Source organism: Mobula birostris, chromosome 3, assembly GCF_030028105.1.
Source record: "Mobula birostris isolate sMobBir1 chromosome 3, sMobBir1.hap1, whole genome shotgun sequence".
In the NCBI taxonomy this organism is placed as follows: Eukaryota; Metazoa; Chordata; class Chondrichthyes; order Myliobatiformes; family Myliobatidae; genus Mobula; species Mobula birostris.
This window is the reverse complement of record NC_092372.1, coordinates 137,044,354-137,068,273: the sequence shown is the minus strand read 5'-3', so window position 1 is coordinate 137,068,273 and position 23,920 is coordinate 137,044,354. Positions and strand designations below refer to the sequence as shown.

General features: G+C 42.5%; 1 protein-coding gene across 1 annotated transcript in view; it reads right to left on the bottom strand.

Moving 5' to 3' along the window:
* The window catches only part of ankmy2a (ankyrin repeat and MYND domain containing 2a), a 42,161-nt gene that overhangs the window by 2,081 nt on the left and 16,160 nt on the right, over nt 1-23,920 (bottom strand). Inside the window, exons 3-7 of the mRNA XM_072253380.1 lie at nt 16,452-16,590; nt 14,050-14,148; nt 5,608-5,768; nt 4,277-4,491; nt 2,384-2,519 (exon numbers count right to left, since the gene is read on the bottom strand). Coding sequence (XP_072109481.1) covers nt 2,384-2,519; nt 4,277-4,491; nt 5,608-5,768; nt 14,050-14,148; nt 16,452-16,590 — 750 coding nt within the window. The remainder of the gene's footprint in view (nt 1-2,383; nt 2,520-4,276; nt 4,492-5,607; nt 5,769-14,049; nt 14,149-16,451; nt 16,591-23,920) is intronic.

Sequence of the window (23,920 nt, the reverse complement as noted above, 5' to 3'; positions counted from 1 at the left end):
TAAATATTTGCATAACGTGCTGGTAGGTCAAATGAAGTCGAAAGCAAATGACTAAAATAAAACACGCTCAGTTTGGATCCTAATGTAAAACAAGAGATTCTGCAGAGGCAGCAACACACACAAAATGTTGGAGGAACTTAGCAAGTCAGGCAACTTCTATGGAGGAGAATAAACTGTTGATATTTCAGGTTGAGATTCTTCATCAGGACTGGAAATAAGACCATAAGACAAAGGAGAGTTACGGCATTTGGCATATCGAGTATGCTCTGCCATTCAAACATGGCTGATCCTTTTTCTTCCCCTTCCTCAGCCCCACTCCCCAGCCTTCTCTCCGTAACCATGATACTGTGGCTAATCAAGAACCTATCTCCGCCTTAAATACACCCAACAACCTGGTCTTCATAGCTGCCCGCGGTAACAAGTTCCGCAAATTCACCACCCTCTGGCTAAAGAAATTTCTTGCATCTCTTGTTTTAAATGGATGTCCCTCTATCCTGAGGCTGTGCCCTCTTGTCCCAGACTCCCCCTCCATGGGAAACATCCTTTCCACATCTATTCTGTCTAGGCCTTTCAACATTCAAAAGGTTTCAATGAGATCCCCCCTCATCTGTCTAAATCCCAGTGAGTACAGACCCAGAGCTATCAAATGTTCCTCATATGATAACTCTTTCATTCCTGGAATCATCCTTGTGAACTTCTTCTGACCCTCTCCAATGCCAGCACATCTTTTCTTAGATAAGGAGCCCAAAACTGTTCAGAGTACTCCAGGTAAGGCCTCACCAGTGCCTAATGAAGCCTCAGCAACACATCCTTGCTCTTGTACTCTAAACCTCTTGAAATGAATGCTAACATTGCATTTGCCTTCCTCACTAATGACTAAACCTGCAAGTTAACCTTTGGGGTATCCACACAAGGACTCCCAAGTCCCTTTGCATCTCTGATTTTTGGATTTTCTCCCTGTTTAGAAAATAGTCTGCACATTTATTCCTTCTATCAAAGTGCATGACCATGCATTTTCCAACATCGTATTTCATTTGCCACTCTCTTGCCCATTCTTCTAATCTGTCTATGTCCTTCTGCAGCCTTCCTGTTTCCTCAAAACTACCTGCCCCTCCATCAATCTTTGTATCATCTGCAAACTTGGCAACAAAGCCATCTAATCCATCATCTAAATCATTTGTATACAGCATAAGAAGCAGTCCCAACATCAACTCCTGCAGAACACTACTATTTCTGGCAGCTGACCAGAAAAGGATTCTTTTATTCTCACTCGCTGCCTCCTATCAATCAGCCAATGCTCCAACCATGTTAGTAACGTTCCTGTAATACCATGGGTTCTTAACTTGGTAAGCAGCCTCACGTGTGGTACCTTGTCAAAGGCCTTCTGAAAATCCATATATACAACATTCACTGCATCTCCTTTATCCATCCTACTTGTAATCTCCTCAAAGATCTTTCTTTAAGGAAACCATGCTGACTTTATCCAATATTGTCCTGAGTCACCAAGTACTCCATAACCTCATCCTTAAGAATTGACTCCAACATCTTCCCAACCACTGAGGTTAGGCTAACTAGTCAATTAGACTCCAGCAGAATTTCCTTTCTGCTGCCTCTCTCGTTTCTTAGAGTAACATTCGTAATTTTCCAGTCCCCCAGAACCATGCCAATCCAATCTTGAAAGATCACTACTAATGCCTCCACAATCTCTACTGCTACCTCTTTTGGAAATGAAGGTGTGGAGAGGGAAAGTACAAGCTGGCAGGTGATAGGTGAGACCAGGTGAGGGAGAATTTATATGTGCGGATGCAAAGGAGGGTGATGAAATAAGTTGGACAAGGTAAGTGGAAGGGGTAAAGGGTTGAAGTTGCACCTCCTTATGCAACTGGATCCTCAATTTCCCACTTGCAGACCCCAGTCAGTTGGATTGCAACACCATCTCCTCAGTAATCTCCCTCAGCACAGGTGAACACAAGGTGTGCTTAGCCCCCTGATGTACTTGCTTTATACTTATGATTATGAGGCTAAGCCCAGTTCCAATGCCATGTTTAACTTAGCTGATGACACCACTGTCGTCGGCCAATTCAAGGGTGACAAATCAGCATGCAAAAGGGAAATTGAACATCCGGTTGAAAGATATCATAACGACAACCTCTCAGCAAGACCAGGGAGATTTTTATTGACTTCATGAGGGAGGGAGGAAACTGGAAATGTGTGCATGTGTTAAATGAATCCCCAAATTTGTTTCTCCTTGACCCTAGTGCAGATGAATGTTTGGTTTGGGCGTGCACATTAAAAATGTTCATCATATCCCAACACATGGGTTTAAATTTTTCTAGCTAAGTTATTCAATTTTTGTACGATTAAGAATGCCAAAGTAACTTACAATTTCTACTGGAGCAATGGTTCTCACAAGCTGTTGCAACAATGTGGCTTCACACCATGGAAATTTCCGGATACATTCTCTTATAAATTTCTCTTGGTAAGTTGGGAAGCCATCAGAATCCCGTCCTTTTAATAAACTGTTCAAAACAGGGATATTAAAGCCTCAATAGAACGATTCCTCAATTGCAAAAATATTAAAGATAAATTATAGCAGAGTTTATAATGTTTCAAATGAGCAGTCAGCTATTGGCTGCTGGAAAAACTTTGGCTCAGGGTAACTGAGCCAGAGCCCAAACTCCTAACACTTTGATACACCAGGGAAGTAGAATTATTCAGTGCAAGTATTCCAGAAAATCATCTATCTACAAACAAGTAGGGACGGGGCAGTGTGACTGCATTAGAGGCAGATGGAGGGATCCAAAGTAGTCTCAGCCAACAGGTGCAAGGTCCTAGCTCTGTCTATGGTCACGGGCGGGGATGGATCTAAACTATCCATTGTACAGGGTGCCATTCAAGTGGCGGGGGGGGGGAAGAGGGAGAAAAGTAAAACATGGCATCCCATTTCAACTATATTTAGGGGACAGACTCTACTCCGTGCAGTAAACATACAATTTAGAAACGGTTGCTGTCTGCCTGGGGATGATTAAGGACATCTCTTCTGGGCTGGAGAAGAGCTTGGAGTGAATTGAGTGAATCCAGTTGCTGTGGTCACATGGGTACCAACAACATTGGCGGGACAAGAAAAGAGAGTCTGCAGAGAGATTATGATGAGCTCAGGCAAAACTGAAAAACAGAACAGACACTACTCGATCCACATGCAGACTGACAAAGGGTATAAATACAATTAAAGGTAAATGTACAGGTTCCAATTCATAGCTTCAGCACCAGTACTGGAGCAGGTGGCAACTGCTCAACTAGAATGGGCTTTACCTGAATCATGTTCAGCAAGTCACATAAATAGGGTTGTAGTTAGGGTTTAAACTAAATAGGATAGGTGTGGACTTAAGAATAAATTGGAGGAATGATGGAGTGATGACACAGGATGGTAAAGGGGCAAAGTGTGAAAGGCTGGGGCAGAAAACGTGAAGAGAAATATGCACCACAGGGCAAATCCAGTTAGGAAATGTAGTAAAAATTAAGTTTCATATGAATGCATATAGCATTTGTAGTAAGTTAAAAGAGCTGACAAAACAGATAATAGGATAAGTATGATCTAATAGTAGAGGGATGTGGCTACAGGAATAGCTATTAGATCATACTAATGGTCTCGGTAATTCTCTGCTCCAGGGGGGTGGAGGAGACGAGGTCATTTGATATATTTAAATTGGAGAGAGATAAACATTTGAATTTGGATACATGTTTTAAGTGGGAGGAAGAATTAAGGGTTATGGGGAATTGACACAGAGGAGTTGAGGCCAGAATAGATCAGCCATGATCATAATAAACATCAAAGCAGGCTTGAGGGATCTCTTGACTGACTCCTGCTCCTATTTTCTGTATTCTTGCACATTTTTAACAATTATATCAATTCATCACTGGCATGCCAACAAAAATTCAAATAAGCTGCATAGCACCCAGTTCATTGTGACAATATCTTTAGAAGTACATTCCTGATTACACCCTACAGCTCCTCAGAAATAGAAAATGTATTTATTTCTGCATGGTATTTGTATTGTTTTGGATTATGACACTACTTGATGGTATTGAAGCATGGTAATTTAACAATGGTTACTACAGGATCAGAGTCCTTTGTTGGAAAAGACCGGTGATGCCTCAGTGAAGAGCAATGTACTTCATTTAAGAAGTGTTTCAACATACCCCAGTCTCATTATTTAATAACAAGCTTGTTGAACAACTTCTGTAAATTTTAGATCATTCTAAAAATGTTGTCTACCTTTTAATAAGTCCGTCAAGTTTAGATTCATGTTCCTTTAAAAATGTGATACACTTCTGGAAGATGTAGCTGAGATAATGCATCTTCATGGCCAGGACTTCATTGATTTCCCTCTGTTTCATGCACTTTTCTATTATAAGGTCCAGCACCCTGTAACACTTGCTCAGCGCTTCAACCTCTGCTAGTAATGGATTCTCTTTAACCATCATCACGATCTTAAGAGAAAATCCAGATAATAAAAATAATTCACAAAATTGAACAAATAACAAAGATAGTTCTGCAACTTCAGGAAACCAATCAAGATTACTATAAACCAAGAAATCAGGACAGTTTAATCAAAATGTCTGAGAATATGCAAATTCAATATAGTTAGAGAAATCTATCAATACTGCTATAAAATAAATACAGCACTTGTATTTTGCTTCAAGTGTCCATCTTGCAATATAGAATATCTGGCTTTTGTCTGAATTAAATGGACTATCAACACGATTTTCAAATTACATATATAAGATCACCATTCAGAAAAGGAATTAGATGCAAGTTAAGTTTCAAAGACTCAATTCTACAAAACACCAAATTTCAAATTTCTACATTTTAATACTTCCTGCCTACATTCAGATCCACAGCAATTTTAAAAAAACTTTTATTTCTGGTGTATTTTTAAAGTAATGACCTCATACGTAATTTCTATGGATTCAAATTGCTTTTGCAGACGATACTGAAAGCCTGCAGGGAGGGTAGAACCTTCTGTGAACCAGAATTATGAAACTTAAATTTTGTGGGTAAAATGCTGAGTGGACTGGAAAGATTCAAGTTACACTTTCCACAATAATTCCCATTGAAGACATACCAAACACCTTCATTGTGTTCTTGATGACTTAAGTGGAAATGCACCATGCTGATAAGATAGGGGTGGACAAGAAAGAACATTATTTCCATAATAATAATTAAAAACCATTTAACATTATAGTTGTTCAATGTACCCTTCCAAAAATGGTCAAATATAGATTTTGCACATTATTTTTTATCATCTCTCAGTGGGATTAATGTTGTAAATTATATTTCCAAACTGAAATTGAAAAGCAATGGAAACTAACTCAACAGATAAACATAACTGCTGTAGTTGTCCTGCTCCATTAAAGCCAAAAATGACCAAGTATTAGTATTCCACATGGTCCTTCATTTAATCTAACCCTTGAATTACTCTTCAGCTTTAGAAACTACTATTCAATGATGGGAGAAGGATATTGAGCAAATCCAAGAAATCAAGTTTTCATTCAGTGACATCACTCTATGCCTTTGAAACAAACGTCAATTTCAAAAGTATCTACCGCAACAGGGTGCAAGTTTGTCATTATTATGATTTTGTGCAAGGGCCCTGCTAACTTGACTGGAAGCTTGGGTTCTTTGTCAAGTCCTTGTGGTTTTGTGTAGAAGTCCAGCCTTCCGCGTGGAAAGAAGTTGTTGATGATAGTTACACAATCATGCTGGCCTAAAGGAAGAGAGAAAAATAAAATCATTTCAAAGAGCTCACACAATTTTTCCCCATCTACGAAAATATATTTAAATGTACTTAAATGTACTTGTATTATGGAAATGAGATTAACTAGGAAGATTTAATTAACTTCATTTTACAAAAAGATTGTCCAGAAATATAGGCCTGAATAAACAAGTCTCAATTTGTGCTACAAATTCTAGAGATTCATAAACTGAAATGCTTCAGAACACAATCACTTTACTATACTGCCAACAACTCAAGTGGATACAGTTTAAGGACTTCATCTTAAGTCCCACGGAGACAGGGAAGCCACAGGTCATCAGGTGCAACATGTCTTTCATCCAATTGATGATCTTCTACCACCACTCGATGCCTTTCTCAGTGTGCGCCTTTGGTAACAGCCTGTAGATCAGTTCCACAACTGCTGGGGAATAACTGTGACACAGACCCTTGTAACCTTCTCCACACCCTCTCAGCAAATCCACAATCTGCAAAGAGGTGGGTGACCATATTTTCCTGAGGACAGCGTGTGCTGAAATGATATATTATCTGTTGATGTCTGTGTGGGCCTCTCTCACCACCACTGCAGAACGTTCAATGCGGACTACTGGCCGATGAATTTGTGGTGACAGGTGTTTGCTTGGAAAAACATTTCCACAATGAGACAATGCGCGGCACCGAGGCCAGATAGGGAATGCTGCCAGATGGCAAATTCCAGACTGCAGGAGTACATGCTGAGGAATGCAGTGGAGCCCGGTGCAGGAGTACATGCTGAGGAATGCAGTGGAGCCCGGTGCAGTCAATACAAAGCTTCTGTAGAGAAGGCCCAGTCTAGGCTTCTTCTAATACACACACCCACACACAAAGGGACTGAGTTTGGTGGAGAAGGCCCTCAAACAATGATAGGATGAATTATCTTAGTGGGCCATATAATGGTGTTATGGTTTTAAATATTAAGCTAAAACTATTGAATGTAATGGCCATGAATATAAAAGTTTCATCTGCTGTATATTTTTTGTTATGAATAAATTAATACCCGGGCTGTCTTGTGGTTCATAAGGTGATTCAAAATGACCTGAGACTGATGGTTCATGATAAGTCCCAGAGAATGGGTGTAGAAGTGTACCCAATATTGAGCTAATCCTGAAGACCATTCATGTGTGACCATCACTGTGTGTGGACCCAAATTACATGGACACTATGTTTCACAATGTGTGAGGTTATATCCTGTGCAGGATGTGTTTGGCCCAGCTGTCACATAATGTTCCACTTAGTTGGACGTTGCCACACTATCCTTTGTGGAAGAACCTTTCCAAATAAGTACCTCTGACCACAAATCCGACAGGCTGTAGCCAACACAGGACATCCTACAAACACAGTGAGACTGGGACACAATGGATTCTGTGGATTTATTCCCTGAGCAAATGGTCCAATCCATATGGAAGTCTCATTGCCCCAGATCTAACCAACAAGCACCTTGGCTGGCAGCGAGCAGTACACTCCCTCTGAGAGACTTCTTCCACAGACAGTATTTCACCCCAGTCCACACTGCCCTGGGGATAGCTATAGGGAGGGGAAGAAACAGTCACCCATCTCTTTTTAGACTGTGGATTTGCCAAGAGCGCGAGGTAAAGCTTGCAAAGGTCCTTGTTGCAATTCATCCCAGGCAGATGCCTAAAAAGGACTCTCTGATCTACGGGCTGCTCCCAGGGACACAAAATAGGACAGACATCAAGTAGCTGCCGAAAGGTTATCAACTCAGCCAAAGGTGCCCTTTGGTCCATCCGAAACTTGTTGGTCACCCAGCATAGTGAGATGCCTGTAAGTTAATGCTGCAGACTGGCCCACTCCAGGCCACAGGGATTATGTGTCGAGGTATTCACTTGAGCTCAGTGCAGTCAATGCAAAGGCTCTGTGTGGTAGGACCACAGTCCAAGACCTTTCTGCTGCCACACATGGAGGGGATGAGCCAGGTAGAAAACCCCCATAACACTGAAATAGTGTTATACCTCTGGAACGCGCAAGTGGTAATAGTGCTGTGGTTTTAAAAAAAAGTTAACATTAATGAATGTTTTTAGCACCAATATAAAATTTTTGCAGTGTTTATTCATTTGTATATCAGTCATAGAAAAGTACAGCGCAGAAACAGGCCCTTCAGCCCATCTAGTCTGTGCTGAACCACTTAAACTGCCTACTCCCATTGGCTGGCTCTGGGGGCAAACCCTCCCTACCCCTACCATCCATGTACCTACCCAAACTTACCTTAAACGTTGAAATTAAGCTTGAATTTTTAAAAATTTTTTACAATAAATGTATTTGGTATGGGTGCTTTGTGGCTCAGCTCCTGCACCTTGCGTGCAATCTGTGTGGAGTGTGAACATGCTCTGAGCCGCTTGACTAGTTTCTACCAGAGGCTTCCATTTCCTCCTGTACCTCAAAAGCATGCAAGGAGATTAATTGGCTTCTGTAGGTTACTTGGCCCCACCTTTGTATTTGAATGTGGGAAAAGAATTAAAGAGAAAATGTTGGGATACATATGACAGCAAGCCAAATGGCTGCCAGGAAATAAAAGGGAAATGAGTCTGATGGAATTACTCTGGGGAACCAACATGTATCCAAAGGAATATTGTGTATTGATAGGGGATAAATATTTTAATTACATTTAAAAATAATAATCCATAAAGTCCATGGCTCATGTTTTAACATATAGAACAAATCAGGTGTCAGATCTCTCAGTGGGAGAGCATTTTGCAGATAGTGATCATAATTCTGTCTCCTTTATCATAGCATTGGAGAGAGATAGTAACAGACAAGTTAGAAAAGTGTTTAATTGGAGTAAGGGGAACTATGAGGTTATCAGGCAGGAAATTGGAAGCTTAAATTCTCAGGGAATTTAAGCTCAGATGTTCTCAGGGAAAAGTATGGAAGAAATGTGGCAAATGTTCAGGGGATATTTGTATGGACTTCTGCATAGGTATGTTCCAATGAGACAGGGAAGTTATGGTAGGGTACAGGAACCATGGTGTACAAAGGCTGTAATAAATCTAGTCAAGAAGAAAAGAAAACCTTACGAAAGGTTCAGAGAGCTAGGTAATGTTAGAGATCTAAAAGATTATAAGGCTAATAAGGAAGGAGCTTAAGAAGGAAATTAGGAGAGCCAGAAGGGGCCATGAGAAGGTCTTGGTGGGCAGGATTAAGGAAAACCCCAAGGCATTCTACAAATATGTGAAGGGCAAGAGGACAAGACGTGAAAGAACAGGACCTATCAAGTGTGACAGTGGGAAAGTATGTATGGAACAGGAGGAGGTAACGGAGGTACTTAATGAATACTCTGCTTCAGTATTCACTATGGAAAAAGGATCTTGGTGATTGTAGTGATGACTTGCAGCAAACTGAAAAGCTTGAACATGTAGATATTAAGAAGGAGAATGTGCTGGAGCTTTTGGAAAGCATCAGGTTGGATAAGTCGCCGGGACTGGATGAGATGTACCCCAGGCTACTGTGGGAGGCGAGGAAGGAGATTGCTGAGCCTCTGGCGATGTTCTATGCATCATCAATGGGGACGGGAGAGGTTCTGGGGGATTGGAGGGTTGCAGATATTGTTCCTTTATTCAAGAAAGGGACTGGAAGTAGCCCAGGAAATTATAAACCAGTGAGTCTTCCTTCAGTGGTTGATAAGTTGACGGAGAAGATCCTGAGAGGCAGGATTTATGAACATGTAGAGAGGTATAATATGTTAAGGAATAATCAGCATGGCTTTGTCAAGGGCAGGTGGTGCCTTACGAGCCTGATTGAATATTTTGAGGATGTGACTAAACACATTGATGAAGGAAGAGCAGTAGATGTAGTGTATATGGATTTTAGCAAGGTATTTGATAAGGTACCCCATGCAAGGCTTATTGAGATAGTAAGGAGGCATGGGATCCAAGGGGACGTTGCTTTGTGAATCCAGAACTGGCTTGCCCACAGAAGGCAAAGAGTGGTTGTATTCTGCATGGAGGTCGGTACCAGTGGAGGGCCTCAGGGATCTGCTCTGGGACCCTTACTCTCTGTGATTTTTATAAATGACCTGGATGAGGAAGTGGAGGGATGGGTTAGTAAGTTTGCTGATGACACAAACGTTGGAGGTGTTGTGGATAGTGTGGAGGGCTGTCAGAGGTTACAGCGGGACACTGATAGGACGCAAAACTGGACTGAGAAGTGGCAGATGGAGTTCAACCCAAATAAGTGTGAAGTGGTTCATTTTGGTAGGTCAAATATGATGGCAGAATATAGTATTAATGGTAAGACTCTTGGCAGTGTGGAGGATCAGAGGGATCTTGGGGTCCAGGTCCATAGGACACTCAAAGCAGCTGCGCAGGTTGATTCTGTAGTTAAAAAGGCATATGGTGTATTGGCCTTCATCAATCGTGGAATTGAATTTAGGAGCCTAGAGGTAATGTTGCAGCTATATAGGACCCTGGTCAGACCCCACTTGGAGTACTGTGCTCAGTTCTGGTCGCACACTACAGGAAGGATGTGGAAACCAGAGAAAGGGTGCAGAGGAGATTTACAAGGATGTTGCCTGGATTGGGGAGCATAGAACATAGAACAGTACAGCACAGTACAGGCCCTTCGGACCACATTGTTGTGTCGACCCTCAAACTCTGCCTCCCATATAACCCCCCAACTTAAATTCCTCCATATACCTGTCTAGTAGTCTCTTGAATTTCAATAGCGTATTTGCCTCCACCGCTGACTCAGGCAATGTATTCCAAGCACCAAACACTCTCTGAGTGAAAAACCTTCTTCTAATGTCTCCCTTGAACTTCCCACTCCTTACCTTAAAGCCATGTCCCCTTGCATTGAGCAGTGGTGCCCTGGGGAAGAGGCGCTGGCTACCCACTCTATCTATTCCTCTTAATATCTTGTATACCTCTTTCATGTCTCCTCTCATCCTCCTTCTCTCCAAAGAGTAAAGCCCTAGCTCCTTTAATCTCTGATCATAATCCATACTCTCTAAACCAGGCAGCAGCCTGGTAAATCTCCTCTGTACCCATTCCAATGCTTCCACATCCTCCCTATAGTGAGGCGACCAGAAATGGACACAGTACTCCAAGTGTGGCCTAGCCAGAGTTTTATAGAGCTGCATCATTACACGCAACTCTTAAACTCTATCCCTCGACTTATGAAAGCTAACACCCCGTAAGCTTTCTTAATTACCCTATCTACCTGTGAGGCAACTTTCAGGGATCTGTGGACATGTACGCCCAGATCCCTCTGCTCCTCTACACTACCAAGTATTCTGCCATTTACTTTGTACTCTGCCTTGGAGTTTGTCCTTCCAAAGTGTACCACCTCACACTTCTCCAGGTTGTACTCCATCTGCCACTTCTCAGCCCACTTCGGCAACCTATCAATGTCTCTCTGTAATCTTCGACAATCCTCTACACTATCAACACCACCACCAACCTTTGTGTCGTCTGCAAACTTGCCAACCCACCCTTCTACCCCAACATCCAGGTCGTTAATAAAATTCACAAAAAGTAGAGGGCCCAGAACCGATCCTTGTGAGACACCACTAGTCACAACCCTCCAATCTGAATGTACTCCCTCCACCACCACCCTCTGCCTTCTGTAGGCAAGCCAATTCTGAATCCACCTGGCCAAACCTCCCTGGATCCCATGCCTTCTGACTTTCTGAATAAGCCTACCAAATGGAACCTTGTCAAATGCCTCACTAAACTCCATATAGATCACATCCACTGCACTACCCTCATCTATATGCCTGGTCACCTCCTCAAAGAACTCTGTAAGGCTTGTTAGACACGATCTGCCCTTCACAAAGCCATGCTGACTGTCCCTGATCAGACCATGATTCTCTAAATGCCCACAGATCCTATCTCTAAGAATCTTTTCCAACAGCTTTCCCACCACAGACGTAAAGCTCACTGGTCTATAATTACCCGGACTATCCCTACTACCTTTTTTGAACAAGGGGACAACATTCGCCTCCCTCCAATTCTCTGATACCATTCCTGTAGACAACGAGGACATAAAGATCCTAGCCAGAGGCTCAGCAATCTCTTCCCTCGCCTCGTGGAGAAGACTGGGGAATATTCTGTCAGGCCCCGGGGACTTATCTATATTTTAATAACTCCAACACCTCCTCTCCCTTGATATCAACATGCTCCAGAACATCAACCTCCCTCATATTGTCCTCACCGTCATCAAGTTCCCTCTCATTGGTGAATACCGAACAGAAGTATTCAGTTGAGAACCTCGCTCACTTCCACAGCCTCCAGGCACATCTTCCCACCTTTATCTCTAATCTGTCCTACCTTCACTCCTGTCATCCTTTTGTTCTTCACATAACATAGAAACATAGAAAATAGGTGCAGGAGTAGGCCATTCGGCCCTTCGAGCCTGCACCGCCATTTATTATGATCATGGCTGATCATCCAACTCAGAACCCCGCCCCAGCCTTCCCTCCATACCCCATGACCCCCGTAGCCACAAGGGCCATATCTAACTCCCTCTTAAATATAGCCAATGAATGTATAATAACTGATGAATGCCTTGGGGTTTTCCTTTACCCTACTCGCCAAGGCCTTCTCATGCCCCCTTCTTGCTCTCCTCAGTCCCTTCTTAAGCTCCTTTCTTGTTTCCCTATATTCTTCAATAGACTCATCTGATCCTTGCTTCCTAAAACTCATGTATGCTGCCTTTTTCCACCTGACTAGATTCTCCACCTCACTTGTCACCCATGGTTCCTTTACCCCACCATTCTTTTATCTTTCTCACTGGGACAAATTTAACCCTAACATCCTGCAAGAGATCTCTAAACATCGACCACATGTCCATAGTACATTTCCCTGCAAAAACATCATCCCAATTCACACCCGCAAGTTCTAGTCTTATAGCCTCATAATTTACCCTTCCCCAATTAAAAATTTTCCTGTCCTCTCTGATTCTATCCTTTCCCATGATAATGCTGAAGGCCAGGGAGTATGACAGGAATCCGTCCCGGACACACTTAACAAACTCTGCCCTGTCCAAACCCTTGGAACTAATCAGGTGCCAATCAATATTAGGGAAGTTAAAGTCACCCATGATAACAACCCTGTTATTTTTGCACCTTTCCAAAATCTGCCTCCCAATCTGCTCCTCGGTATCCCTGTTGCTACCAGGGGGCCTATAACAACCCTCCCAATAGAGTAACTGCTCCCTTCCTGTTCCTGACTTCCACCCATACTGACTCAAAAGAGGATCCTGCTACATTACCCACCCTTTCTGTAGCTGTAATAGTATCCCTGACCAGTAATGCCACCCCTCCTCCCCTTTTCTCCCCTCTCCATCCCTTTTAAAGCACTAAAATCCAGGAATATTGAGAATCCATTCCTGCCCTGGTGCCAGCCAAGTCTAAGTAATGGCCACTACATCATAATTCTATGTATGTATCCAAGGTCTCAGTTTACCACCTCTGTTGCTGATGCTTCTTGCATTGAATGCCTTATGAAAACAGGTTGAGTGAACTCGGCCTTTTCTCCTTGGAGCGACAGAGGATGAGAGGTGACCTGACAGAGGTGTATAAGATGACAAAAGGCACTGATCATGTGGATAGTCAGAGGTTCTTTCCCAGGGCTGAAATGGCTGCCACAAGAAGACATAGGTTTAAGGTGCTGGGGAGTAAGTCAGAGGAGATGTCAGGGGTAATTTTTTTACTCAGAGAGTGGTGAGTACGTGGAATGGATTGCCAGCAATGGTGGTGAAAGTGGATACAATAGGGTCTTTTAAGAGACTTTTGGGTAGGTACATGGAGCTTAGTAAAATAGAAGGCTATAGATAAGCCTAGTAACTTCTAAGGTAGGGACATGTTCGGCACAATTTTGTGGGCTGAAGGGCCTGTATTGTGCTGTAGATTTTCTATCTTTCTAAAGCACCCGCTGGAGGAACTCAACAGGTCGACTTGTGTTTGGATGTTTTTTTCCCCCAACACAAAGATGTCCAACATATCTTGCTCATCAACTCCCCACCCCCCACCTGCTACTGTGCAACCCTCTGAGTTCCTATAGCAGATCATTTGTTGCTCCAGATGCCAGTCTCCAGTCTACATGGTAAAATACTAGGTTTATCTGGAAGATTCCTCAATGAATGCATTAAACCTAAACTACCAACTACCCAAACTTTTGGAGTATTCACTGATGTGTCAGCATTCTTTTTGAATCTTGGCGGAACATAAACCAAAATATTCTACGTATATAGCTGTGTATACTTGTGCTTTCACAGGACTTACCCACAAAGGCAGCCATTTGTGCTGCAGTTCGTCCAACCGAATTTACAACATCAATTTCTGCTCCAGCTTCCAACATCATCCTTGTGATCTCTTTATTACCTATTGCAAAGTAAAAAACAAAATCCACTCCAATGAAATATCTTAAAACAAAGATAAAGAACTGAAATAGGTGGACATCCAATGTCACTGCTGCCTTACGAACATGGAAGTGAAAAAGACAGGGATTAACTGCATGTGATAGGGTCTGTTCTGCTTCAGCTTCTTGTCTCTATGCAGCTTCATTCATGTTATTGGTGTATGACATTAAATTAAGACACACCAGGTTACATAGATGGACACAAAACATTTTGAAAACTTTAGACAAGTTACAAGAATGGGTAAAAAGTCTGGCAAGGCAAATGCGATTGAAATGTGGGGAAATGGGATATGATCCAAGAAACACGCGTCTATTTATAAAGTTTTGTAAAACCCGTGGAATGTTCAAACGGTCATCTTAATTTTATGCGTATTGAAATACTGAAATATTGGCTCAGGTGTGGGAACTTGGTAAAATCTCATCTGAAATATTTCACTAACCTTTGAGCACCAAGCCTCAGCGTACAGTAGACACTGGACTTGGAAGAGATACAATGTAGAAACAGCCAAAGAAAGTCAGCACCAAATATATGTACTTTCATCAACTTGGCCTGCATTCCTTCAAGGTTAAAAGGTGGAATGGTGATCCAAATAAACTGACTGAAGTGAAATGGTAAACACAATTTTAAGGAGTGATGGATAATGAGACAAATGAATGAGCCCCCTCCATCTGTCCTGACAATCCACTGCTGCTCCTATTACCAATCAGAAATTTATTTCCAGAATCCTCCTTGGTTAGGTGCCAAACAAATATAGCAGCAATCACATGATCATATTCCCATGAAATTTTGGCTACTCCACAAATGGTATTCAAAACTAAAATAACCATATAACAATTACAGCACGGAAACAGGCCATCTCGGCCCTTCTAGTCCGTGCCAAACTTTTACTCTCACCTAGTCCCACCGACCTGCACTCGGCCCATAACCCTCCATTCCTTTCCTGTCCATATAGCTGTCCAATTTAACTTTAAACGACAACATCGAACCTGCCTCAACCACTTCTGCTGGAAGCTCGTTCCACACAGCTACCATTCTCTGAGTAAAGAAGTTCCCCCTCATGTTACCCCTAAACTTTTGCCCTTTAACTCTCAACAAATCCCTTCAGATAGGGTAGAATGAGGGAACACAAGCCAATCCTCACAGGGAGATCAGCAGTGGAGAGAATAAGTAATTTCAAGTTCCTGGGTGTCTCTGAGGACCTAACCTGAACCCAACATAACAATGCAGCTATAAAGGAGGCAGTTTGAGGAGATTTGATTTGTCACCTAAAACACTCAAAAACTTTTACAGATGTACTATAGAGAGCATTCTGACTGGTTATATCACTGTTTGGTATGGGTGGGGTGGGGGTTACTGCACAGGATTGAATTAAGTTGCAGAAAGTTGTAAAATTAGTCAGCTCCATCATGGGTACAGTCCCTGTAGTATCCAAGACATCTTTGAGGAGCGGTGTCTCAGGAAGGTGGCATCCACCATTGGGAACGTGCCCCCTTTTCATTGTTACCATTGGGAAGGAGGTACAGAAGCCTGAAGGCACACACTGAGCGATTCAGGAACAGCTTCTTCACCTCTGCCATCTGATTCCTAAATGGACACTGAACCTATGAACACTACTCACTACTTTTAAATTTATTTCTATTCTTTACCACTACTTATTTTAATATACCTAAAAAATATATGTATAGACAATTAGTATGATTCAGTTTATATTTATCATGTATTGCATTGTACTGCTACCAAAGTTAATAAATTTCACGATATATGCTGATATTAAACCTGATTCTGATTATGTTGTTGATTCTGTATGTTGTGTGTATAATTTGTACTTTCATGTGTAATTTAATTTTGTAATATAGCTTTCTTACTCTAGTTCCAATGAAGCTTTAACCACGGCAACATAAAACGTTGGAACCTCGTTCATACGGACTTTTACTTTCTGGACAAAATTTGAAATCTGTGGCAATGTTAATGGTAGGTTCAAAGGCCCCACGTCTGAGGGGTGAGTGGTAGAATTTGGTAGAGTTGATAGAAATCTAGGCAGAACAAAATGGGTTTATTGTAGGAATGGTGTAAATGGGCAGGCAAAAGGATATGTTTCCTTGCTGCATTGACATTTTGTTACAGTCGATTAGCTGGGGCTCAGATGATCATCCTTTACAGCACTTAATCAATCCTGAACCTGTAGCCACTACTACTTGACTTAATGAATATTATAAGAACTCAAGCTGACCTTTCCAATTTAGCAGCATGAATCATCATACTTACCCGAGAGCCCAGCAAACATAAGAGCTGTATAACCATGTTCGTGTTCATTGCAATTCACATCTGCACCATGCTGTAAGAGCAGCTTGCACATCTCAGCCTTTCCTTTATATGCAGCATGCATCAAAGGAGTCATTCCATGCTGTGAAAGGGAATAAAATAAACTAAATTATTAAGTGTTTTACTTCACTAAAAATATCAATTTACAATTCATGCATTTTTCAAAAATGTCTTCCTTGATCTTCCCACCACACTTCACATACTCTGTTAAAAATCTATGCTGCTCTGACGGAAAAATCATCCAAATACTCATCAGTACACTGTCTCCCTGGACCTAATTTATGGGAGATCTCTTCCCTTACTCCTTTACTGGGGGGAAAAGCCTCACCTTTTCTTCTCAGAACTCCAGATTGCTTTTGATTTCTACTCTACATCATTACAGGACAAGTTCCTTTATGTAATAAAGTATCAGTGTTGGTCTTTGATAGCCGTGCTACATTATTTTTTAAAAATATCCATCCACGGAAAGCAGCACCTCTGGCAAAGCCAGCATGTATTCTTTTTTGTTGATTTGGAAGGAGGTCAGCTGTCTTTTTGAATGCCTGTAAGTGTATGGTAAAGCTGTTCCATGCAGAGATGGTAGTTCCAGGTTCTGACCCAGTACTGATGATACATTTCCAGGCCAGTGTGGTCTGCAAGGTATTAAGCAGCATGAAGCTGGTGATCTTTTCATGTATCCATGTACCAAGACACTTAGCTTTACAGAGCATCTCATAACATACGGGCTGAAAAAAAAACACTGTTTAGCAACTAATTATAATGCCCATTATCTCATTCACTCTAACTAAACCAAATCAATCCTTTTTAGGTGATTCTTCCAGCAAGGTTTTGCGAAGGTGTACTATCTACAAAGTGCACAACCGCTGCTCAACAGCACCTCTTCATAGCCATTACCATCATGAAGGACAAAAGCAGCAGGCTCTCCTCCAAGTCCCATATCTTACACTGGTAATCCTTCATTATTGCTGGATTCAAATCCTGGAACTCCCAGCCAAAAAAACATTGTGGGAGCACTTTTGGCAGGACAAGGACAGTTCAAGGTGGTGGCTTACCACCACCTTCTCCAGGGTAATTCTCAGTCCTCAAAAAATGAAAAAAAAAACAACCCTGGTTATTTTATATTTTCAAAAATCACAATGTTTAAGAAAACACTCATATAAAAATCTGAATTCCTGTGACTATTTTTAATTGTTTGCTGCTATTGGTGGCCCAAGCAACTTCCTGGAGGACTGGACATCATAGTAAGGTTCTGGAGGACTGGAGAGTAATCAATGCTGTTCCATTGCTCAATAAGAGAAATAGGAAACAATCCAGGCTATTAAAGGCCATTGAGCCTCAAGTCAGTGGGAGGAAAGCTATTACAGCTGATTCATATACATTTGGGAAAACATGGCCTGATTGGGGACAGTCACCATGACTTTATGCAGGGCAGACCTGTCTAACAAACTTGATTGAATTTTTTTTTCCCTGAGGTGACTAAGGGAATGATGAGAGTAGGGTAGTGCAGGTTGTCTACGTGGAATTTAGTAAGGCATTTGACAAGGTTCCTCATGGTAGGTTGATCCAGAAGGTTAAGATGTACGGGACTCACAGTGATTTGAAAATTATTGGCAAGTTTATTGTCAATATACACAAGTACATGTATACACACCCAGGTGTAGTGAAAACTCAGTTGCAACAATCACAGGCAAAAAACATCATAAGCAGTATCAAAAGGAAAATAAATTGAACAAATTATACTCTTTTTTTCAAGAAAGAATATAGCTATAACAAAAAAAAATCACAAAGCCTTGTGCTAAGTCATCATAGGGTTGCTAAACTGCTTTAGGGTCTTGGCACGAAATGTGAACTTAGTTTATTTCCATGGATGCTGCCTGACTTGCTGAGTTCCTCCAGTATCTCGTGTGTGATGCTTTGCATTCCCAGCATCTGCAGGTATCTTGTGTTTATAAGCTGCTTTAGGGGTTTGCCAGTTAATTCAAGAACCCAGTGGCTGAACAGAAGTTTGGGGCTGGTGTGGGACTTTGGGCTTTTGTACTTCCTGCCCAATCGTAGCTGCAAAAAAAGAAAAAAGCTAGCCCAGATGATGGGCACGTTTGATGATGTATATATTTCCTTCTTGAGGTAGTGATTCCTATATATGCTACCAATGGTGGGCAGGGATATGCTTATAACATATTGGCCCGGGTCCACTACTCTCTGCAGCTTCTTACGTTCTTGTGCAAATTGCCATTCCAAACTAGTATGCAACCAGTCAGGATACTTTCAATAGTACATCTGTAGGTGCTCAAGCATTCAGTGACAAGCCGAGCCTCCTAAGAAATTCAATCTGCGGGCGCACACTTTCCTTATGATTACATCTACCTGCTGGGCCTAGGACAGGTTAACAGCTGGGAAATTAAAGCTGCAAGTTCTCTCCACCACCGATTGCCCAACATTGACTGGCGGATGTTCACCCACTCTCCCTTCTTAATCAGCTCTTTAGTTTTCCAAACAGTGTGACGTTGCCCTGCCACCGCTCATCCAGGTGTCCCACCTTGCTCCAGTAAGCTGACTCATTGGTACCTGTGATTTGTCCAAGAATAGCATCGTCAGTGAACCTGAAGATGACATGAGAGCAGCACTTAGCCGTATGGTCATGTGTGTATAGAAAGTAGATCAGAGGGCCAAACACACAGCCTTGATGTGTACCTGTGTCAGTGGTCAGTGAGCAGAAGATATTGTTACCAATCCTCATTGATTAAGGACTGCCGATAGAGTAGTTGATTATCTTGTTTCCGAGGGAGATGCAGAGATTCGGGTTTTGAAACTTGATGATGAGTTTAGATGGAATGATCGTGTTGAGTACTAAGCTGTAGTCAACGGACAGCAGCTTGATCTGTTGCCCAGATGGTCCACAGCAAAATGAAGAACCAGAGAAATTGCATTTGCTACTAACCTGCCACAGCAGTCCACAAATGGGAGTGGATCTTGGTTGTCTCTGAGACGGGAGTTGATTCACACCATAACTGACCTCTCAAAGCAATTCACAATAATTGATGCAAGTGCCGCCACACTGTTACAGTTTGAGTTCAGAATTCGCTTATCCACAGAGGACAAAATAGTAGGGAAGGACAGCTGTTATTCTGGATGGTTGTCCATAAGTAGCCGTGTTGTGCAGGGGTTAGTCCTGTGGCACCTGTTGTTTATGACGTAGATTATTGACTCAGATGAGAATGTAGATGGGTGGACTAGTAAATGTACAGATGACACAGTTTTGTGGAGTTGTAGATGGTACAGAGAGGAAAGGGTACATCAGAATCAGAATCCTTTATCATCGCCAAGTATGTGGACACATACAGGGAAATTGATGCTGGGTTACCGGAGCTCTCGCTGTACAGAATCAAAAAGCAAACAAAACAATAGTGCAGATAATCGTGAACTATATACAATGAGGTATACCTGTGTATATACAGGTGGACTTGGTTTATGATAGACTAAAATTCAAGTGTTCATAAGACTGATAGCATACGGAAACAAACCGTTCTTGTACCTATTTGTCCTGGCATAGTGATCTAAAGTGCCTACTAGAAGGAAGGAGTAGGAACAGGTGATGTCCAGGGTGTGATGGGTCTACAATGATGCTGCTTGCTCGCTTCCTGACTCTAGATGCATACAATTCCTGGATTGGGGGCAGCTTCACACCAATAATCCTTTCCGCAGCCCTGACGGTTCTTTGGAGTCTATTCTCGTCTTGTTTGGTAGCTGATCCAAACCAGACAGTGAAGGTAACAGATACGGTAAGAGATGTGGCAGGTGGAGTTTAATCCAAGCAAGTGCTAGACTTTGAGAGGTCTAAAATTTACTGTCAGTGGCAGGACCCTTAACAGCACTGACGCACAGGGAGAGGTTGAGCTCTCTGAAAGTGGCCGTGCAGGTAGATAGGATGGTAAAGGCAGCGTATGGTATCGAGAATAGGAATCAAGAAATCCTGTTGTAGCTGCACCATATACTTTGATTAGGCTGCATTTGGAGCATTGCGTGCAATTTTGGTCACCCCATCAGAGGAAGGATGCGGAGGCTTTGGAAAGGGTGTCGAAAAGGTTTACCAGGATGTTACCTGGATTGGAGGGAACAAACTCTGACTGGACAAACTTGTATTGTTTTCTCTGAGGGGACAACGATAGAAATTTACAAGATTATGAGAGGACAGACAGGGTAGACAGCCAGCTTCCTTTTCCCAGCATAGAAATGTCTATTACTAAAGGGCATGCATTTAAGGCGAGAGGGGCAAAGTTTATATATAGAATCGCACACACACAAAATCAGAATCAGTTTATATACAGGTGTCCCCCGCTTTTCGAACGCTCGCTTTACGAAACCTCACTGTTACGAAAGACCTACATTAGTACCCTATTTTCGCTTTCAGAAGGTGTTTTCACTGTTACGAAAAAGAAATTCAGCGCGCGATAAAAGGCAACGCGCGCCCCGAGCAGCCGCTCTCCCCCAGATTCGGAACAGCATTCTTGCCGGCATTGCTTAAACACATGCCTGTGAGGAGCTGTTTGTATCAGAAAAGCCTGAAAGAGCTCGTAAGGGTGTTAAACTTAGCATAAAACTAGACATAATTAAGCGTTTCGATCATGGTGAACGAAGTAAGGACAAAGTGAGTTTGGCTTGTGGAAGTTGACGAAGATGATGGGTTTTGGCATCCCATGACCAAGAACTGATAGATAAGGAGCTGATACAATTGCATGAGGAAAGGATAACAATCGAAACCGAATGAGTAGTGATAAAGTACGATTTTAATTTTGAAAGAGTACGTCGGCTTAGGGGATATTTGCAGGATGGTTTGAGTGCTTACAAAGAACTGTATGATAGAAAAACGCGCGAGGCTCAGCAGTCAAGCAAGCCTTCCACATTAGCCACAGCAGACAACAAACCTCGACCTTCAACATCCAGGTTGGCAGAGAAAGGAGAAGATGAGCTGCCTGCTCTAATGGAAACAGACAACGATGAGATGACACCCCAGTGTCTCAACACCCCAACCCCCAGGCCACGGACAGGTACCAATTCGCAGAGAATGCGGCGGCTGCCGGGAGACACACAGCACATCTTTAAGAAAAAAGCCAAAATAAACATGCTAATTAATTACATGCCGGGTAGCACCTAATTAATTAGCTTGTTTATTTCGGCTTTTTTCTTAAAGATGTGCTGGGTGTGTCCCGGCCACTGCTGTTCTTCGCGGCAACGTATCGGGTTGCTGCCCAGAGGGTGGGCGCCACTGCACCACCCCAACCTCCGACTCAGCCCATCACACCATCATCAGTGTGGTCGATGAGGTCCCAATTCCGGTAAGTGATACTACACTGTACATGCATTATTTCTACTTTATATCGGCTGTGTATTTTTACGTGTTATTTGGTATGATTTGGCAGCTTCATAGCTTAAAGGTTACTGGAGAGCGCTTGCGCCGTGTTTTTGCCGACAGCACTTGTGTGAGATTTTCGCTACGGAGAACAGTTCAGGCAATGATTGTGGAAAAGTATTTCTACTTTATATAAGCTGTGTATTTATCATATCATTCCTGCTTTTACTATATGTTACTGTTATTTTAGGTTTTATGTGTTATTTGGCATGATTTGGTAGGTTACTTTTGGGTCTGTGAATGCTCAAAAATTTTTCCCATATAAATTAATGGTAATTGCTTCTTCGCTTTACGACATTCCAGCTTACGAACCATTTCATAGGAATGCTCTACCTTCAGACGGCGGGGGAAACCTGTATACGTACACATAATAAAGGTGATAGTAACGTGAAATTTGTTTTGCAGCAGATGTACAGTGCAGTAGCATGAAAATTACTATAAATTATACATAGAGTGCGCAAAAACAATGAGGTAACATTTGTGGGCTATTCAGAAATCTGATGGCAGTAGGGATGAACCTGCTTCTGAATCATTGGGAGAGAACTGACAGACTCCTGTACCTCTTCCCTGATGGCAGTGAGGGAAGGCACATGCTGTACGTTGAGGGTCCTTGATAATGCATGCTGCCTTCCTGAAAATGTTCTCAATGCTAGGGAGGGTTGTGCTCATGATGGAGCTGGCTAAGTTTACAACCCACTACAGCTTCTCATGATCAGTATGAGCTCCATTCATATGGGCTGTGACGCAGCTAATCGGAATATTCTCCATTATACATCTCTAGAAATATGCAAATCTTTGGTGATATCCAAAACTCCTCAAATTCCCACTGAATCTGCTCATCCCTTCCATTGCTGATCCCTCAATAAGGACTGGAGCGTGTACTCTGACTTTCCTGAAGTCCGCAATGAATTCCTTGCAGCACACACAAAATGCTGGAGGAACTCAGCAAGCCAGGCAGTATCTATGGAAAAGAGTAAACAGTTGACATTTCAGGCCGAGGCCCTTCAGCAGCATCTTCAGATTTTCTCTTATGTGTAAATAAATTCCTCGGTCTTTTTGTCACTGAATGCAAGGCTGTTATTGTGACTGCACTCAAGCAGCCAATCTATCAGTCCTGTAAGCCTCCTCATTGCCATCTAAGATTTTGCCAACTGTGGCATCATCCGTGAAATTATAGATGGCGCTTGAGCTCAGCCGAGAGCGCAGAGTGACTAAAGCAATGGGTTAAGTACACATCCAGGAGGGGCGCCTGTACTGATGTCATCACTAATCAGTACTGATTCTGCTCTCCCAATGACAAAGTTAAGGATCCAGTTGGAGAAGGAGGAGCAGGTTTAGAAGCTTAGTGATTAATACTGAGGGGATGATGGTAATGAATGCCGACCCATATTCAATGAATAGCAGCCTGATATGTTCTGTTGTTGTCTAGTTGCTCCAAATCACAGTGGAGAACCAGTGAGTGTGTTCAATTAGACCTGTTGCTCCTGTAGGGGGAGTGCGGCAGGTTCATGTGCCTGCACAGTCATGAATTAATTCTAGTCGTAACCAGCCTCTCAAAACACTTCATTACAGGGGATGTGAATGCTATCGGTCGATAGCCACCCTGCTTTTCTTGGCCACCGGCATAACTACTGCCTTTTTTGAAGCAGCTGGTAACCTCAGACCGCAGCAGAAAGACTTTGAAGATGTCTTTGAACACTTCAGCCAGTCAGTAGGTGTCTTAAACGGGCCGCCAGGGGAAGTAGTGGAAGCAGATACAGTCCTAGAGGCTGTAAATTCAGCATCAGTGCAGATATTACAGTAGCACAGCGGTTAATGTGACACTATTACTGCTTGGGGCATTGGAGTTCGGAGTCTCTGCACATCCTCCACGCAGAATGCATGGGTTTTCTCTGGGTCCTCTAGTTTCCTTCCACCGTCCACAGATAAACTGGGTAGTTAACTGGTCATTGTAAATCGTCGTGTGATTAGATCAGGGTTAAATCGGGGTAGTTGGGCAGTGTGA